The sequence below is a fragment of the Microtus oregoni genome, unplaced genomic scaffold (assembly GCF_018167655.1).
Source record: "Microtus oregoni isolate MIOR12 unplaced genomic scaffold, Mior012 000016F_ref0000370, whole genome shotgun sequence".
Lineage (NCBI taxonomy): Eukaryota > Metazoa > Chordata > Mammalia > Rodentia > Cricetidae > Microtus > Microtus oregoni.
The window spans coordinates 41,522,702-41,540,503 of record NW_024543075.1 but is presented as its reverse complement, the minus strand read 5'-3'; the positions used below and the strand labels follow the sequence as shown (position 1 = coordinate 41,540,503).

The 17,802-nt window shown below is 47.3% G+C and overlaps 1 protein-coding gene across 1 annotated transcript in view; it reads left to right on the top strand.

The window, feature by feature from the left end:
- Positions 1–17,573, top strand: part of LOC121458036 (tripartite motif-containing protein 34A-like) — a 33,330-nt gene extending 15,757 nt beyond the window's left edge. The window contains 8 exon segments of the mRNA XM_041667154.1: positions 9,614–9,652; positions 9,655–10,085; positions 10,947–11,042; positions 11,601–11,831; positions 13,524–13,546; positions 15,547–15,647; positions 15,905–15,931; positions 16,357–17,573. Coding sequence (XP_041523088.1) covers positions 9,614–9,652; positions 9,655–10,085; positions 10,947–11,042; positions 11,601–11,831; positions 13,524–13,546; positions 15,547–15,647; positions 15,905–15,931; positions 16,357–16,916 — 1,508 coding nt within the window. The 3' untranslated portion in view covers positions 16,917–17,573.
- Positions 17,574–17,802: the final 229 nt, after the last annotated feature.

Below are 17,802 nucleotides of genomic sequence, written 5' to 3'. Positions count from 1 at the left end.
GAAAAACCCCCTGTGCCCCTTGCCCCATTCCAACTGACCCCTAACGATGCATTTGCTTGGCTGCAAAACAGGATCTATATATCCATAGATTAGGACAGGACATCAATTAACAGGATGTCTGTTCCCATACATCTGTGCTGGGAAAGGAAAAACCCCCTGTGCCCCTTGCCCCATTCCAACTGACCCCTAACGATGCATTTGCTTCTGTAATCTGCTTCTGCTGCCCTCTTTCCTATAAAAAGACCTTCCCCCAGTCTGCAGGCGCGCTTGTCTCCCGAAAGACTAAGCCGCCCCAGGTACCTGTGTACTCAATAAAAGCCTCTTGCTGTTTGCATCCGGAGAGTGGTCTCGCTGTTCCTTGGGAGGGTCTCCCCGGTCTGAAAGACTGCCTACCACGGGGGTCTTTCATTTGGAGGTTCCACCGAGATCTGGAGACTCCTGTCCAGGGATCACCGACCCACCACCGGGAGGTAAGCTGGCCAGCGATTGTTTCCCCTGAATATCAGTGTTTCAGTGTATCCGTGTTTCGGTGTTCTGTGTTTGCGCTTGCGACTGACTCTGTACTAGTTGGCCGACTAGGTCTGTATCGGGCGGACGTGGGGAGCCGACGGGCTCATACCCCCGACCGCAGCCCTGGGAGACGTCCCAGGGACATCTGGGGCTGGATGTGGTGCCTGGCCCATCGGTAACTCTGTGAATCCTTACCGAATAGGATTGTTTGGGGCGCCCCCACAGTCCGAAGGGTATGTGATTCTTCTGGGAGACGAGGAATCCGGATCCTCAGAGTCTCCGTCTGAAGTTTTGCTTTCGGTCCTACGCCGAAGCCGCGCTGCGCGATTTTGTGTTGGTCTAAGTTGTATTTTGTGCGTTTGTCTGATTGTTACTGTCACCGCGGTTGAGAGAATGGGCCAATCTGTAACCACCCCTTTAAGCCTCACTTTGCAGCACTGGCGAGATGTCCAAGACATTGCAAATAACCAGTCACTGGACATTCGGAAGAAACGTTGGGTAACTTTCTGCTCCTCAGAGTGGCCCACATTCAATGTGGGCTGGCCTCGGGATGGAACTTTTGACATCAATGTTATCTTACAGGTGAAGGCCAAGGTGATGGATCCTGGCCCTCACGGGCATCCAGACCAGGTCGCATATATTGTGGTTTGGGAAGCGATGGTTTATGACCCACCGCTTTGGGTCAAGCCCTTCATCGCCCCAAATCCCCCTACCCTCACTTTCTCTGCACCCACTCTACCCCCTCCACTCCTTCCCACCCCTACGGGACCCCCGCCCCGCTCCTCCCTCTACCCAGCCCTCACCAAGTCCTCAGGATCCCCTATCCCCAAAGTTTTGCCTCCAGAGGGCGACTTGCTAATGGACCTCCTCACGGAGGATCCTCCGCCGCCGTACCAGGAGCCAGCCCCGCAGTCTCCGAATGAGGCGGACCCCACTGAGAGAGAGACGCCTGCCTCTCCTGATCCTTCGCCGATGGCCGCGCGCCTGAGGGGACGGAGGGACCAGCCGCATGCAGCAGATACAACCTCCTCACAGGCATTCCCTCTCCGCACGGGAATGAATGGCCAATTGCAGTACTGGCCATTTTCCTCCTCGGACCTTTATAACTGGAAAAATAATAACCCTCCTTTCTCTGAGGACCCCTCTAGGCTGACCGCATTGATTGAATCTATCTTGATCACCCATCAGCCTACATGGGACGACTGCCAGCAGCTGTTGCAGACCCTGCTGACTTCGGAGGAACGGCAGAGGGTCCTCCTGGAAGCCCGGAAGGAAGTCCGGGGACCTGATGGCCGCTCCACCCAATTGCCTAATGAAATAGATTCTGCCTTTCCCCTTGAACGTCCCTCTTGGGATTTCACCACGGTGGAAGGTAGGAATCACCTAGTTCTCTATCGCCAGTTGCTCATAGCGGGTCTCCACAGGGCGGCTCGACGCCCAACGAATTTGGCTCAGGTAAAGCAGGTTGTACAGGGGTCAGAGGAAACTCCCTCTGCGTTCCTTGAGAGGCTTAAAGAGGCTTACCGCAGGTATACTCCTTATGACCCCGACGACCCCGGACAGGAGACCAATATCTCCATGTCTTTCATTTGGCAGTCAGCCCCAGATATCAGGCGCAAACTGGAGCGCCTAGAAAACCTCAGGGAAAGTTCACTCAGGGATCTGTTAAAGGAGGCAGAAAAGATTTTCAATAAAAGGGAGACGCAGGAGGAGAGAGAGGACCGCCTCAGGGGAGACGCAGGAGGAGAGAGAGGACCGCCTCAGGAGAGAAGCAGAGGAGAGAGAGGACCGCTTCAGAAAAGAAGCTGAGGAAAAGGAAAAGGAGAGGGATCGCAAGAGACATAAAGAAATGACTAAGCTTTTGGCCACCGTAGTGTCAGGGCAAAGGCAGGATAGACAGGGAGGAGACAGGGAAAGGCAACCCCTTGACAAGGACCAATGTGCCTACTGCAAGGAAGGGACCCTATACCGTGCTACTGACCACCCCGACCGCGCTGAAAGTTGACGGCATCGCAGCCTGGGTCCACGCGTCGCACGTCAAAGCAGCCAGCCCTCCTGACGGAACCACAACCGGGGCATCATGGAGGATCCACCGCACACAAAACCCTCTAAAGATAAGACTCTCCCGTACCTAGTCTTGATGATGCTCATAACCTCCCCCCGCGCCCTGGGAGAACGCTCAGTCTCGCCCCACATTGTGGGAAAGAGCACCTGGACCCTCCTAGTAGCCGGTACAGATGTGATTCTCAATGTTACAACCATGAAGGGGCCCAAGAATCTAGGATGCCCACCCGAAATGAAAGCCAATCTAGTCACCTTGTTCCAGGCAGTGGGAGGGCTGGTTCCCGGTAACAATGCTGATTGGTATGCCTGTCCGGGGACCCGGAGCCATAAACGATGCTCACATAGCACGGCCAACCAATATTATTGTAACGCTTGGGGCTGCGAAACCTCCTCCTGGGGATCCCTGGCTAGCTCTTGGGGAACCCCCCAGGGAAATGATCCCCTACATATAGAATACTGGGATAAGACCCCTTACCCCTCCGGCCCAAACATTCGCCTGACCTTTTCAAAATGTAAGGACCAGGCCCCTGCCCTAACAGGATCATGGGGGATCCGGAGATACGACCCCACCGGTCCAGACCATGGAGCTATAATTACTCTCACTTATGGCTTCACCCCGGATTCTCCATCCTCGTCCCTGGGCCCCAACACAGTCCTGGGCGACCAACAGGCTCCATCCCCTCCCAAACCTCCCCCAGCGCCAGCCCAACCCCCTTCAGGAAACGCCACCCCGGCACTCTCCTCAACTTCTTTAGCGGAGGGCTCGTTCCCGTCAGTGCCCGCTCCGGCGGTATCCGGAACTGGGGACAGGTTGGTCGGCCTTATACAGGGGGCATATCAAGCCTTAAACTTAACCAACCCTAACCGGACTCAAGAATGCTGGCTCTGCCTACTACCTAGGCCCCCCTATTATGAAGGGTTGGCACTCATGGGGAATTTTACCAATCAGACCTCCCCACCAGCCCAATGCTCCAATATACCACGGCACAAGCTGACGCTATCGGAGGTGTCAGGAGAGGGCCTTTGTATAGGAAAAGTCCCACCCTCACATTCACTTCTCTGCAACACCACACTAGCCCTGCCCCAGGGCACTTATTACCTAACACCTCCCAATGGCACTTACTGGGCCTGTAGCACGGGACTGACCCCCTGTGTGTCTTCCTCAGTCTTAAACATATCCTCTGATTATTGTGTGTTAATTGAGTTATGGCCGAAAATAACTTACCATGAACCAGAATATGTGTATGCTCAGTTTGAAGGAAGACCTAGATTCAGGAGAGAGCCAGTGTCCCTCACCCTAGCCCTCCTGCTTGGGGGATTGACTGTTGGAGGCATTACGGCAGGGATAGGGACCGGAGCAACAGCCCTTGCCGCCACCCAGCAGTTTAGGCAACTACAGGCAGCCATGCACACTGACATAAAAGCCTTGGAGGAATCGGTCAGTGCATTGGAAAAGTCCTTAACCTCACTGTCTGAGGTAGTCCTACAAAACAGGCGGGGACTAGACGTACTGTTCCTGCAGGAAGGAGGACTTTGTGCAGCCCTAAAGGAAGAATGCTGCTTTTATGCAGACCACACAGGATTAGTCAGAGACAACATGGCAAAGCTGAGGGAAAGACTTAAGCAGAGACAGCAGCTCTTTGAATCTGATCAAGGCTGGTTTGAGGGACTGTTCAACAGATCGCCCTGGTTCACCACCCTGATTTCCTCCATTATGGGACCCCTAATCATACTACTATTGATTCTGCTTTTCGGACCATGCATTCTCAACCGGCTAGTACAATTTATGAAGGACAGGCTGTCTGTCATCCAGGCTTTGGTCCTGACACAACAGTACCACCAACTTAGACAATTTGATCCCGAGAATAGGGATACCGCAGCTGAGTAGATAAAGGATTTTATTCGGAGAAAAAAAAAAAAAAAAGGGGGGAATGAAAGACCCCCACTCACTAAGCAGCAGTAACGCCATTTTGCAAGGCTTAAACTTTGCAGCAACGCAAGTAATTAGAGCAGGGAAGTTCGACTTGAAAATGAGGGCGGAAAAGCCAGGCAAGATATCCACGGTCAGCCGGTCAGCCATCTGGCCTCAAGCGATAAGGAACCCGCAGCTGGCCTGCTCTAATGAGAACATCCCGGTTGCTTAGGGAAACAGGATGCCTATAGTCAGTATACGTGCCCAATCTAGAATATCAGTAATTCACAGAGGAGACAACTCCCCCTATGAAAGATCCCAGCTTATCTGCTGTAACGTCACTTCAAAGAGCTTTTGACGTACGACTGTAAGTGCAGAGTAAGGTCAGTGTCCCTGGCTGCAAAACAGGATCTATATATCCATAGATTAGGACAGGACATCAATTAACAGGATGTCTGTTCCCATACATCTGTGCTGGGAAAGGAAAAACCCCCTGTGCCCCTTGCCCCATTCCAACTGACCCCTAACGATGCATTTGCTTGGCTGCAAAACAGGATCTATATATCCATAGATTAGGACAGGACATCAATTAACAGGATGTCTGTTCCCATACATCTGTGCTGGGAAAGGAAAAACCCCCTGTGCCCCTTGCCCCATTCCAACTGACCCCTAACGATGCATTTGCTTCTGTAATCTGCTTCTGCTGCCCTCTTTCCTATAAAAAGACCTTCCCCCAGTCTGCAGGCGCGCTTGTCTCCCGAAAGACTAAGCCGCCCCAGGTACCTGTGTACTCAATAAAAGCCTCTTGCTGTTTGCATCCGGAGAGTGGTCTCGCTGTTCCTTGGGAGGGTCTCCCCGGTCTGAAAGACTGCCTACCACGGGGGTCTTTCAGATAGAATGGTTAGTTAAGAGAAACCCTAGCCTAGAACTAAGTCAGCTGGTTTTACCTAGGTAGTCCAAGAGTTCTGCCTGCTTGTTAAAAACCATTATGTAGCCCGGTGTTAGAGGGGCATGGTCTCTGTGAGTTTGAGATCAGCCTGGTCTAGGCCAGCTAGGGATATTCTACAAAGAAATCCAGTCTGGAAAACAAAAAACACTATGCCTTGTGGGTGTGTGTGGGGGTACTTGAGATTGTCACAGACAAAGGGCATGCAGCAGATCCTGTTTTCACAACCCAGGGGCTAGTGTTATTCAGGAATTCCTGCGCATTTTCATGACTACAAACTTTGTCTCCTGTGATTTCTGTTCCCGTAAGCCTGCCTCCCTGAACTTCCTTTAATGACTAAGGAACTCCAAGACCACCCTCAGAGAGCGACTGAGCAGAAACGCCGCTGCCGCCGCGGGGCGTAGAAAAGGCTGAAGGAAACTGTAAAGCTCAGCGGGCCATTTGTTTGATTTTCGGCTCACACGTTAATAAAGGCTTCTCCTGCCTCTCCCAGGTTCGTGTCTGCCTTCTTACTGTGTGGAGTCTTTCCTGATCACGGCCTCTTCCTACCTGATGTCAGCGACACCCTTGGTTACAATCACCAAAAAGAACTTGGCCTCTGAAAATTTCAACTCTGGATCAAGTCTTCTTTTCTCCCCATCACCAAGGTTGCTGCATCGCCCTCTATCGATGGCATAGAGTTTTGCCCAGAAGTTTCTTCCTCTATCTTCCTCCTACAGGTCCGGAGTTTCAGTTTCTTTTCTCTTGGTGTCGGGAGAGGGAGGGGCTGCTGGTGGGCTGAACCCGGGTGCTGAGCAAAGCCTGCCCCTGGCTTTTCCCCTCACCGCTTCAACCTGGAGGGTCCAGAGGTGAGGGTCCAAAGGTGTGTGTGAAAGTTTGTGCAGGGCTGAGGGAGGGAGACCCGGGGAGGAGAGAACTCAGTGAAGCTTGGGGAAGATCGTTTAGCTCGCAGAAACCCTTGTGATCTGAAGGAAGAAAAGGAGTTTGGGGCGGAATCGACTTGAAAGTTAAATAGGAGGGCCTCGCTTCTGAAGGAACCCTTCTTTCTCTGGGGCATGCCTGGCAAACAGGTCTGGATCTCAGGAACCCTCCCCCTCCCTTCCCCCCTCTTTAGGGTGATCCTCCCTGCTCTTCCCTCTCCTTACTAGCTACTGTAGTTTCAGGGACTTGGACTAAGGAGAGTCGCTACTCCCCTCCTACTCCCACTAAGGGGTTATCCTAACATCCTGAGCCCTTGACCGACTTGAGAACAGCAAGTTGGATAACCCTGTGTAACTTTTTAGCCTTTGTAGCTTTGGCGCTCCAATCTTACGACTATTTGTTTTTACCTAACAGTGATTGTTTTAAAAATGTATTCATTCATTTATTTTTGAGACTTGTCTTTCTGCATTGCTGAGGCTGATTGGCCTTCTGGGCTCAGATATACTGCATGATCCTCTTAAGTAGCCAGGACTGCAAACTTGTACCTCCTCCAACCTTGTTTAAGTGACCTTGGTGTCCTCACCTGCCTTTGGCTGTCACCCATTCTTCCTGCGTGGATCTTCATACTGAAGGTTAAGTCAGTTCCTTGTTCTCTTGCTCAGAGCTAGTTAACAAGAGCTACCTATTGCTGAGGAGAACCCCCGGTGGTGTTGACAGTCTTGCTAAGATGTTTTTTCTGTTGATCTTGTGTATCTCTCCTGTTAGGCTAACATAGGGACATTTTGTACCTTGATGAATGGGTTCAACACCTGCCACTGTCTGAGACCCTCCCTTTTCAGAGTTCACATCACCTGCCTTGTTCACAGTCTGCACCTGACTGCTGGAGATGTCTCAGGTCGCTACAGAGTTTAGTCATGGCCAAACACAGAAATTAATCTGGATTTCTGTGTTTATTTTTTTAAGAAAATGTCAATGGAAATAAAGCACGTGTCAGGTATTAAATAAGTGTAATAAGCATCCACTCAGTATTTACTAAATATGAAATATACAAGCTTACACTCTACCTAGGAATAGCAATAAAAAAATTAAGTAACTTTTAGACAATACAAGAAGTAACTGATGCTATGGAATGACAGTTTTCTTTTTTGTTTTGTTTTTTTTGTTGTTTTTTGGAGTTTTCATTTGTTTGTTTGTTTTTGTTTTGGTCTTGAGAGACAGGGTTTCTCAGTGTAATAGCTCTAGCTGTCCTGGAACTAGCCCTGTAGAACAGGCTGGCCTTGAACTCACAGAGATCCGCCTGCCTCTCGCTCAGAATCACAGGTTTAGAAGATTAAAGCTTTCAACTTCAGTATTCAGAGTTAGGAAACTTCAGTAGAATCTTAGAGTGTGAGGAATAAAGAAAATTGAATAAACAAATAAAAAAGAGTGAGGAATTTGACGTGTTTCCTTTGAACTGAAAGTAAGATGTTGCATACCAGAGGAGCTGCAGAGAAAAGGACTAGGACGTGGGCATGGGAGTTGCTCCAGTGAGAACATAGCTCGGGAGGTCTCGAAGGCAGTGAGCCCATAAGAGACCTCTACCTAGAGTCTCTGGATTCTTGCTGTAGTTAGAGAAAGAATCCAGAGAGGCACTCTGAGGAGTCGGAGGGAGTTTTATTACAGAGAACAAATATGCAGTCAGGAGAAAGTATGAGGTGTGATAGACATCTATATAGAATAACAGAACCTGGGAGGTGGAAACAGGAAGATCAGAAATTAGTTCCAGGTCATGCTTGGTTATCCTGCCAACTTGAGGCCTGGCCCAGGCTATTTGAGACCTTGTCTCAAAACTACACATTAAGCTGAGAGGTGGTGGTGCATGACTTTAATTCCAACACTTGGGGCAGAGGCAGGCGGATCTCGGTGAGTTCCAGACCAGTCTGGTCTGCAAAGCTAGTTCTAGGACAGCCAAAACTACACACCACACACACACACACACACACACACACACACACACACACCCTGTCTAGAAAAAAAAACAACAAAACAAACAAAATACAAATTTAAGAAAATAATAAAAAAGAAAGGATGGGAGGATAAGAGAAAGAGTGTGTGTGCCATTTGTGCCTTTGGGGGTCAGAAGAGGGTTTGATCCCATGGAACGTGAATTATGGAGAGTTCTGAGACGCTCTATGGGGACTAGGAACTCACTTGAACCCTCTGAAAGAGCAACAACAAGAGCTCTTAGCTACTGAACCACATCTATACAGTGCTTAGTGCTTTTCAAGCTTCTCTTTTATTGCGGGCCAATCAACAGTAGGTTGAGCATCATCTTTTAATGTTCTGGTAGCCTTGTTAACTTTTAATAATGATATCTTTTGTTCTTTTACATTGTGTGCATTTGTTTATACAAGGTGTACAGATAATATGCACCCACCTCTCTCATTCTGCTGGCTCCTTTGGCTAAGATGTTTTCGGGCAGTTCACCCTTTCAGACTCTGGTTAACTGATTCATTTTACCCCTTCAGCTTCCATCTCAGCAGCTTCAGCTCTTCTCTTTCTACCGTTTTGGCTTTGCTTCATTCTTGTTCTTAGTGAGATCCTGATGTGAAATATATGATTTTTAAACTTTAGTTTAATTTTATTTTTGTTTTTTCAAGACAGTTTTTCTCTTTGTAGCCTTGGCTTTCTTGGAACTTGCTCAGTAGACCAGGCCAGCCTCAAACTCACTGAGATCTGCCTCTGCCTTCTGAGTGCTAGGATTAAAGGCGTGTGCCACCACTGCCCAGCTGGTTTTTGTTTTTTAATAACAGAAACAGGGAAACTCCCAAACTTGCCAGTTCCCAATCAGGGTGACTCAACACTGCACTTTGTGGCCAAATTCTAGGAAAGAAAGAGACCTTGCCCATGCCAGTGTGCGTTGCAGATCCCAGGACTTGTGCTGGTAGCCTGCACTTCTGCACAGTGCTAAACCAGGGCCTGTGTGAACTGTGTTTTCTGAGCTTCTCATTCTTTCTTCATTTTGCCTCAGTCCCTGCTCTTTCCTGTGCCGCCACTCCATTCTTCCTCTGGAGTATTTCTGTTCCATTCAACAAATTGTAATTGGTTTGTTCTTTGTTTCAGATTCTATCTATTCACAGCTGAAAATGAAGTGGTTTTTGCCATCATATCCCCCCCCCCCCCCCGCCGAAGGATATGAAGTGACCGTGTTCCTCTAAATTGCCTTTCAGACTGATACACCGTCATTTCATAATCTTCCTCGCCATCCAGCAGTCTGTAAGAAAGAAGAGCCTCAGAAGTTAGGGCAAGAAAAAGTAGGGGAGAAATAGAATGGCTTCAACAGTTCCGATGAATGCAGAGAAGGGGGCCATTTGCCCTGTCTGCCACGAACTTTTGAAAGAACCCATGAGTCTAGGCTGTGGCCACAATGCATGCAAAGCCTGCATCACCACAAACAAGAAGAATGCAGTGATCAACCCCAGAGGGAGAAGCAGCTGTCCTGTGTGTGGTACTAGATTCTCATTTGAAAATCTACAGGTTAATCAACATCTGGCAAACGTAGTAGAGAGACTTAGGGAAGTCAAGGTGAACCCTGACATTGGGGAAAAAAGAGATCTCTGTATCCACCATGGAGAGAAACTCCTTCTCTTCTGTAAGGAAGATAGAAAGATCATTTGCTGGGTTTGTGAGCGTTCTCAGGAGCATCGTGGTCACCACACTTTCCTCCAGGAGGAAGCAGTCAAGGAATGTCAGGTAAGTTCATGAAGGGAAGAAGATAGGGCACAAAGTGGTTCTTGATGAGAAACTGTACCTTCCCACCTTTTCTCCCTCCCTCCCTCCCTCCTTTTCCTCCCTGTCTTTCTTTTCTTTCTTTCCTTCCTTCCTTCCTTCCTTCCTTCTTTCCTTCCTTCCTTCCTTAAGACAGGGTTTCTCTGTATAGCCCCGACTGTCCTGGACTCACTCTACAGACCACACTGGCCTCGAAACTCAGAGATCCACTTCACTGCCTCCCAAATGCTGAGATTAAAGGCGTTTGCCATCACAGACCGGCAACTTCCCGACCTTCTTGATTCACATTACCACCATAATATTGAGCCCTTACCTTATATTCGGTCCCTAATGCCTAGAAATGCCTTTTCTTTCCGTTTATGTAATGGATTGGCTTGCAATACACACAATCTCTTGATCAAGAACAGAAGGTTGAGGGGGTTCCTTTCCCTTGTATGCACAATTGGGGAATGCTTTCAGTTTGCCTCTCATCATGCATGGCCTCTGCTGGGGAATACTGCCAACTGGAAGGTCATCAGGGTGAGGAAGGATTGCACTTGCTACAGGGTCTGTACTTTCTCTGGCGGAAGAGCTGTAGACTCCCATTGGTATGCAGATGATGGCTCTGTTCCCCTAGGGTTACAGAATGCCTTCTCTTAGGAAGAGCTGTAGACTCCCATTGGTATGCAGATGATGGCTCTGTTCCCCTAGGGTTACAGAATGCCTTCTCTTTAGATGTTCTTCTGTTCAGCATCAACCTCTTGACTTCTACAAACTGGGAACAACCTGGTTTGTTAGTTCTCTGTCCAGGTGGCAAGCATGACAGATATGATTCATTTCTCACAGGAGAATATCCAGAAAGCTCTCGAGAGGCTGAGGAAGGAACAGGAGAAGGCGAAGAAATTGGAAGCTGACATTGAAGAAGACAGAATTTCCTGGAAGGCAGGAGATGCTTGGGCCCTCATCTTTGTTCCCTGACAAGCAATGAGTTCAAAGCTATCTATAAGTTCCTTTTTAGGGATGAGGGATGGGGGCAGACTTGTTGTAAATACACATAAATATTTGGAACCAAACTCAATGATAAACTGTATAATGCTGAAGACTGGAAGAGTCTTTGTTCTTCTCTTGTCTCCAGAGGCTCTGACACTTCTGCTGGAAGACACCAGGCCAAAAAAAAGAAAAGTTCTCTAAATTTCAAAACCAGAAGTGCTGATGCAGGGTGCCATGAGTGCCCAAGACAATCGTTACAAGTTGAGTTTTATTCCAGTCTTGTATTAGTTTGGAGGTCTCCTAAATAAGACCAGGAGGGGATTGTTTAGTTTTTGTCCCTGTCTGGGTTGACTTGTAATAAAGGGAAAATAGAAGCTAAAAATAGCACCCCCCAGATTGCTCTTCTCTTCCTATGTCCGCCCTGGATTAAGTTCTGCTACCTTATAGTGACATCTTACCTCAGCCTGACAGGCTCATTACATCTCTCTCTCCCCCTGTGCATTCCTGCAGTGCCAGATCCAGACTGAGAGACAAAGGATACAAATGGGTTTTGATCAGCTCAGAAGAATCCTGGACGAGGAGGAGCAGAGAGAGCTGAAAAGACTTGGGGAAGAGGAGGAGCTGATACTTGACAGCCTGGCAAAGGCAGAAGCTGAGCTGGCTCAACAGAGCCAGTTGGTACAGGAACTTATTTCAGGTCTGGAGCTTCGGTGCCGGTGGCCAGCGACAGAGCTGCTGCAGGTAGGAATGAGCACCTCTCAAGGCAGGCCACAGAGACATTGCCCCTTTCCTTCCTGGACTGTGCACTCAGTGTTAATGGAAGTCATGGAAGAGAAGATTATTGCCTCTTTTCCAGTCTTAAGGGAAAACATTCCAGTTTTTTGCCATTAAGTAAGATGTTAGCCTGAGAGGGACCTACCATATGATCCCAGGAACTGCGTCCATGGCTTGGCAGCAGGACTTCTACCCACTAGGCTGTCATGACTGCCCTTTCTCATTTTGTCCCCAGCACCCTCTTGCCAGGCTCTACCCCAGCTCCATGATGCTTTCGCTGGTTTCTTCTTGTGATGCTTCAACAATTAGTGTCACATAAAGCCGTTTTCTATCTTCTGGAAGAATTTTTAAAATATTGGCGTTCCTTATTCTTTTAAGCTTTTAGTAAAATTCAGCAGTGAAGCCATGGTTGATTTTTCCTCTCATGAAGCTTGACTTCCAATCCACTCTCGTTGCGTGCTTTCATCCTATGCATGTTTTCTCTCTTCTTGAATCACTGCACTTCCGGGATCCGTTCCTCTCCTCTAATTTACCTACTTCGTTCATAACACAACAAACCGGGGTGGAGAGGGTTTGAGGAGTTGAATCCAGGGCCTTACACTTGCTAGGTAAAAATTCTACCTCCAAGACATACCCCAGCTCCTGTGGTTCTTTTCAATTTTGATTGTTTGTGTTCCTGGCACCCTTATCCCAGAGTCAGGAATGTTTGGGTGGAACCACCTCAGCCCCTCCCCTGGTCGTTGCCTCAGTCCAGACGCCACCTCTGAGTAAGCCCACCAAATGGTGACCCTCTCCCCAGAGATGCTCAAGACCACTCCCACAGGGAATTAAAAAAAAACAAACCAGAGAACAAACACGTGGTTTTCTGGTCTTCCTTTCATGCGAGGCTGGAAAGCCATCTGGGAGCACTGATATTCATTAAATCTGGGCTTTTTCTAATTTGGTTTGCTTTGGATTATTGACTCGGCCGAGAAGCTTTTTGGGGTGTAGAAACTTTTTAGTTTGTTTGTTTTGGTTATTTAGGGACAGGGTCTTACTATGTAACCCACCTCCTTCCCCTGTCTCCTGAGTGAGATTAAAGGCCTGTTTCACCACCATTCTTTCTGAATTTGTTCAAGGCCGGTGGCAGTGTCTCATCTCTTCTTCCCCATTTGAAAATTCTACCTCTCCTTTATTTTTTCCTGGTGTGTTTAGCCTAAGGGTTACCAGTTCTGTTGGTATTTTACATTACTTTTTAAAAAGGAGAAGGAAAGAAACTAGCGGGATGGTGATTGTGCAGGCCTTTAATCCCATTCCAGCACTTGGGAGGCAGAGGCAAGCAGATTTCTGTGAGTAGTGCCAGAATAGGCTCCAAAGTTACACAGAGAAGCCCTGTCTCAGAAAACAAAAAACAAGAAACAAACAACACACACACACACAAAGGAGAAAGAAACCATAATTTTAGCCAGTTTTGCTGGCAAATATATGTAACCTCAGTGCTGAAGCAGGAGGATCAACAGTTTAGCACCAGCCTGGGCCACATCTAAAAAAGCTATCTAGAAAAAAAGATAAAATAATTTACTCTTGATGCTTTGATTCCCCCTCCTCCTTTGCTCCTTTTCCGTTACCCTGCTCTAAGCTCACACTCTGTGACTTGTGATTTTATTTTTTCCTCCCTAGGATATGAGCGGTACCTTGAAATGGTAAGTGTGGATGACTCCAAGTGGGGTTTGTGGAGTACAGATGGATTAGTAGTTGTCTCTATTAGTTTTCCTGTCAGTTTGGACAATCTAGAGTCATTTGAGAAAGGGGAACCTCAGATGAGCAAATGAACCAATCAGATTGGCATTGCCACTAAGGCATTTTCTTGCTTAACCGTTGAAATGGATGTACTGTATGGTCTTGGATCGTATAAGGAAGCAGATTGAGTGAGCAGTGAGGATGAAGCCGCACCCCTCCATGGTCTCAGCTCAGCTTCAGTTTCTGCCACCAGGTAGCTGCCTTGAGTTCCTGCCCTAATTCCCCTAATGATGGACTGTGGTCCAGACATGATAGCTGATAACTGAAATAAACCCGTTCATCCCCAAGTTGTGTTTGGTCATGGTGTTTATCACAGCCATAGAAACCCTGACTAAAACAGGAGCCATTATCAACATCTTTGTACCAGTGAAACACTGTTTCCCAGGTCAAGGACACTTGGTTGCCACATCGTCTAGAACTGCTGGTCCCAGATAAAGACTGGATCGTCTCGTCCCCTCAGAGAATGAACTAGACTCAGTGGTAGTGAACGTGGCGTTTTAAGTCAGAGTTGGGGTCACAAAGGGCATTAGAGATGTCAGCATCATTTTCCTGTGACGTAACTTCACTCCTGTAGACTCGCTGCCGCCAGTCCTGGATCTCCTGTCTCACAGGTGTTTCGTAAACAGAAAGCCTGACCAAGGCCTAGACAGGCCATGGGGACTTTGTTCACTGAGAATAGAAGATTTCTACCAACTTTTAGAAAGACACACACCTCGGGGTTTGTGATTCTTATCTAAGTTTCCAAAAATTATTCTCTTGTTTGGCATGTTTTACAAGCTCTTGTGGTAAAGTATAATCCTTGATCTGTAGTTGCCAATCTGGTTTTTGTTTTTGTTTTTTTGAGACAGGGTTTCTCTGTAGCTTTGGAACCGTCCTGAAACTCACTCTAAACCAAGCTGGTCTCTAACTCATAGAGTGCTGGTGTGGAACCCTCACCCCTTGTTCTCAAAGGCGCAAGAAGAAATTTCCTAGCAGAATGTTTTCTCAGGAAGATAGTGGCCTTCCCCTCTCCCACCTGGGAGATTCTGAGCACAAGGTCACTTAGCTCAGCCCAGCCAGCCACCTGGTACAGGCTGATAAAGATGGCCTAACTCAGAAATAGTGGTCTTGCTCTAAGAACAAGGAAAAAGCTGACTTAACAGAATGGGAGGGAGCAAAAGTTCTTGCACCAGTGCCAAAGCAGTCAAAGAGTCTCTTTGTAGTTATGTCTTTAAAAGCTTACCCCACAAAAAGATACAACTCCTCTCTCTACCTCTCTGTCATTTGGAGACAGGGGTTCCAAACATGTTTGTTTTTTTTGGTTGTTTTTTTTTTTTTTTTTTTTTTTTTTTGGTTTTTTCGAGACAGGGTTTCTCTGTGGTTTTGGAGCCTGTCCTGGAACTAGCTCTTGTAGACCAGGCTGGTCTCGAACTCAGAGATCCGCCTGCCTCTGCCTCCCAAGTGCTGGGATTAAAGGCGTGTGCCACCACCACCCAGCTCCAAACATGTTTGTATTATGCTGATTAAACCTTGCTTATTACAGTCTGGGCCTCTCTGGGGGTTGTAATCTGGGCACAACACTGGGATTAAAGATGTGAGCCACCACCACTCAGCCTTGGAGTTGCCAATCTAATAGCATCAACTTCCTTTAAAACACATGAAATTAAAACTAGACTCATTTGGGGGTTTGTTTTTGTGGAGGGGGCAGGCAGATCTCTATGAGTTTGAGGCCATCCTGGTCTACAGAGCAAGTTCTAGGATACCCAGAGCAACACAAAGAAACTTTGTCTCAAAAAAAAAAAAAAGTCAGGGTTTTCTCTGAGGTTCAAGTATCAAGTTCACCAGTGATGTGGAGGGATAAAGGCAGTTGTGGCAGAGACAACAAGGAGACAGATGTAAAGGTAAAATATTTCTTCATCTCTAGGAGTCAGATCTGGACGTTGAAGAAGCCAAAAGCGGTTTCTAGGAAAGTGAAGAAAGTATTCCAAGCTCCTGATCTGAGCGACATGCTCCGACAGTTTAGAGGTGAGTGAGGCGCAGTGACGAGTGTGGGTGTGGGCAGCTGGGGGGTAAGTCTGCAGGTGAAGAGAGCAGGGGTCAGCGAGGGGCATCCTGGGAGGAAGAGGGTCCAGTTGTGTCTGGGGGAGAACCGGAAAGGATTCGGTTTGGTCTCTCACTTACCAGCTGGCAGATTCACTCTACCAGCCTTCCTTACCTCTAGAGAGAAGTATTCTTCCAATTTTTTGCTTCTGATAAAATCACCAAATCTTTTATCGTTTCAGAGTTAACAGCTGTCCGCGGCTATTGGGGTAAGAAGTTGCAGATCTTCAAATCACGGGATTCTGGTCACCTTTCCAAAGGGTTGGTTCAGTGAGGTCTCATTACTTTGTTGTCTCCAGTGTCACCACACACACACACACACACATACACACACACACACACACACACACACACAGAGTGTTCCTCTAAGGCTTCCTATGGTGGTATATGCCTATAATCTGAGCACTAGGGAGATGAGGCAGGAGAATTGCTTGTCTAAGGCTAACCTGGGCTACTTAACAAGACACTGTCTTAAAACAACAACTGTATAACATTTTTGTATTGTTTTACCATCTCCCACAATCGATCACTATTATTTCCCTCTAACCTTTCCAGTTTTTGCTTTTCATGATGTCATCAAACAAGCCACCTCTGTATTAGTCACCTGACCTTTTTCTTTCTTTTTTTCTCGCAGCGGATTTCACATTTAATCCAGAAAACCTAAATTTGAATCTTATTCTTTCAGAAGATCACAGACAAGTGACATCTGTGCCCATTTGGCCATTTAAGTGTTATAATAATGGTATCTTGGGCTCAAAATGTTTCTCCTCAGGGAAACATTACTGGGAAGTGGACGTGTCTAAGAAGAATGCCTGGACACTGGGAGTTTACGTTAGAAAACGTACTTTAAAGTTTGATGTCAGGAGAGGCAAAAATCAGCCAAATGTTTGCCACAGATACAAACCTCAGAATGGCTACTGGGTTATAGGATTACAGGATGGATCAAAGTATAGTATCTTTGAGGATTCTTCCAACTGTGACCCTACCATTCTGACCCCCTTTGTGGCTGCCCCTCTCCATCGGGTTGGGGTTTTCCTTGACTGTGAAGAGGGCATAGTGTCCTTCTTCAATGTCACAAACCATGGGTCACTCATTTACACGTTCTTTAAATGCTGCTTTTCCCACCCTGCTTATCCATACTTTAATCCTTGGGACTGCCCAGCTCCCATGACCCTGTGTCCTGTGAACTCCTGAGTTTTCTCATGCTCATCCATTTCTGATATTACTTCTTGCCTTGAGGCTCGCCTTCATCTGGACATACCTGTGCCATTCAGCCATCTCTTCCCGTGGTCTCCCTACTGTACTTTAATACTTTAAATCATGCTTATATGTGGTTAGGAGAGATTCTTACCCATTTACTCTTGTTGATATCCTCAAAGACAGCTCAAGTCAAGCCGAGAGCTAGCTAGACCAATCAGTATAACATCTATGCCCTTCAACTCTGTATTTCCCTCTGTCTTCAAGAAATGTGACAAAGCCGGTTAGCCACTCATCCCAGTTATTTAAACAATCCATAAGAACTGGCCTCGTAACCATCACTAATGGGACTATGTCAATTTGCCCAAGATATCTCACGTTCAACAGGGAGTCAAGGAACAGAAAAATATAAGCAGTAATGAGCCTAGAGTGGAGTTATTTCTGGTCTACAAATTCAGGTCCTTTCTCTCGTAACAAATGCAGAGGTTTTTAAACTGTAAATTGAAATGTGTGTAACTTAAGATCATCGCAGAATATTATTGGCTCTTGTTCCTTGCTCCACCTCGGCCCATCCCAGGCTTTCCCCTCTACCCCATATCTCAGCCTATACAAGTTCCTGCCTCATAATACAATTAAACAAGATTTTGCTTTGACATCCTCCCAACTCAGTGTGTGTGTTTTTTCTGGTGGCCGGGGGGAGGTCTGTGTCTAGACAGTCACCATCCCTCTCAGGCCCAGGGAGAGTCCGGCAGGTCAGGACTTCAGTGTTTATTTTGTTGGTACTGTGAATGACATTATTGTCTCAACTTCCATTTGGATAGTGTGTTATTTCTAAATAATCGTTTTACATCTTTTAAGTCTTAGTTTAATTCCTGTTGCTGTA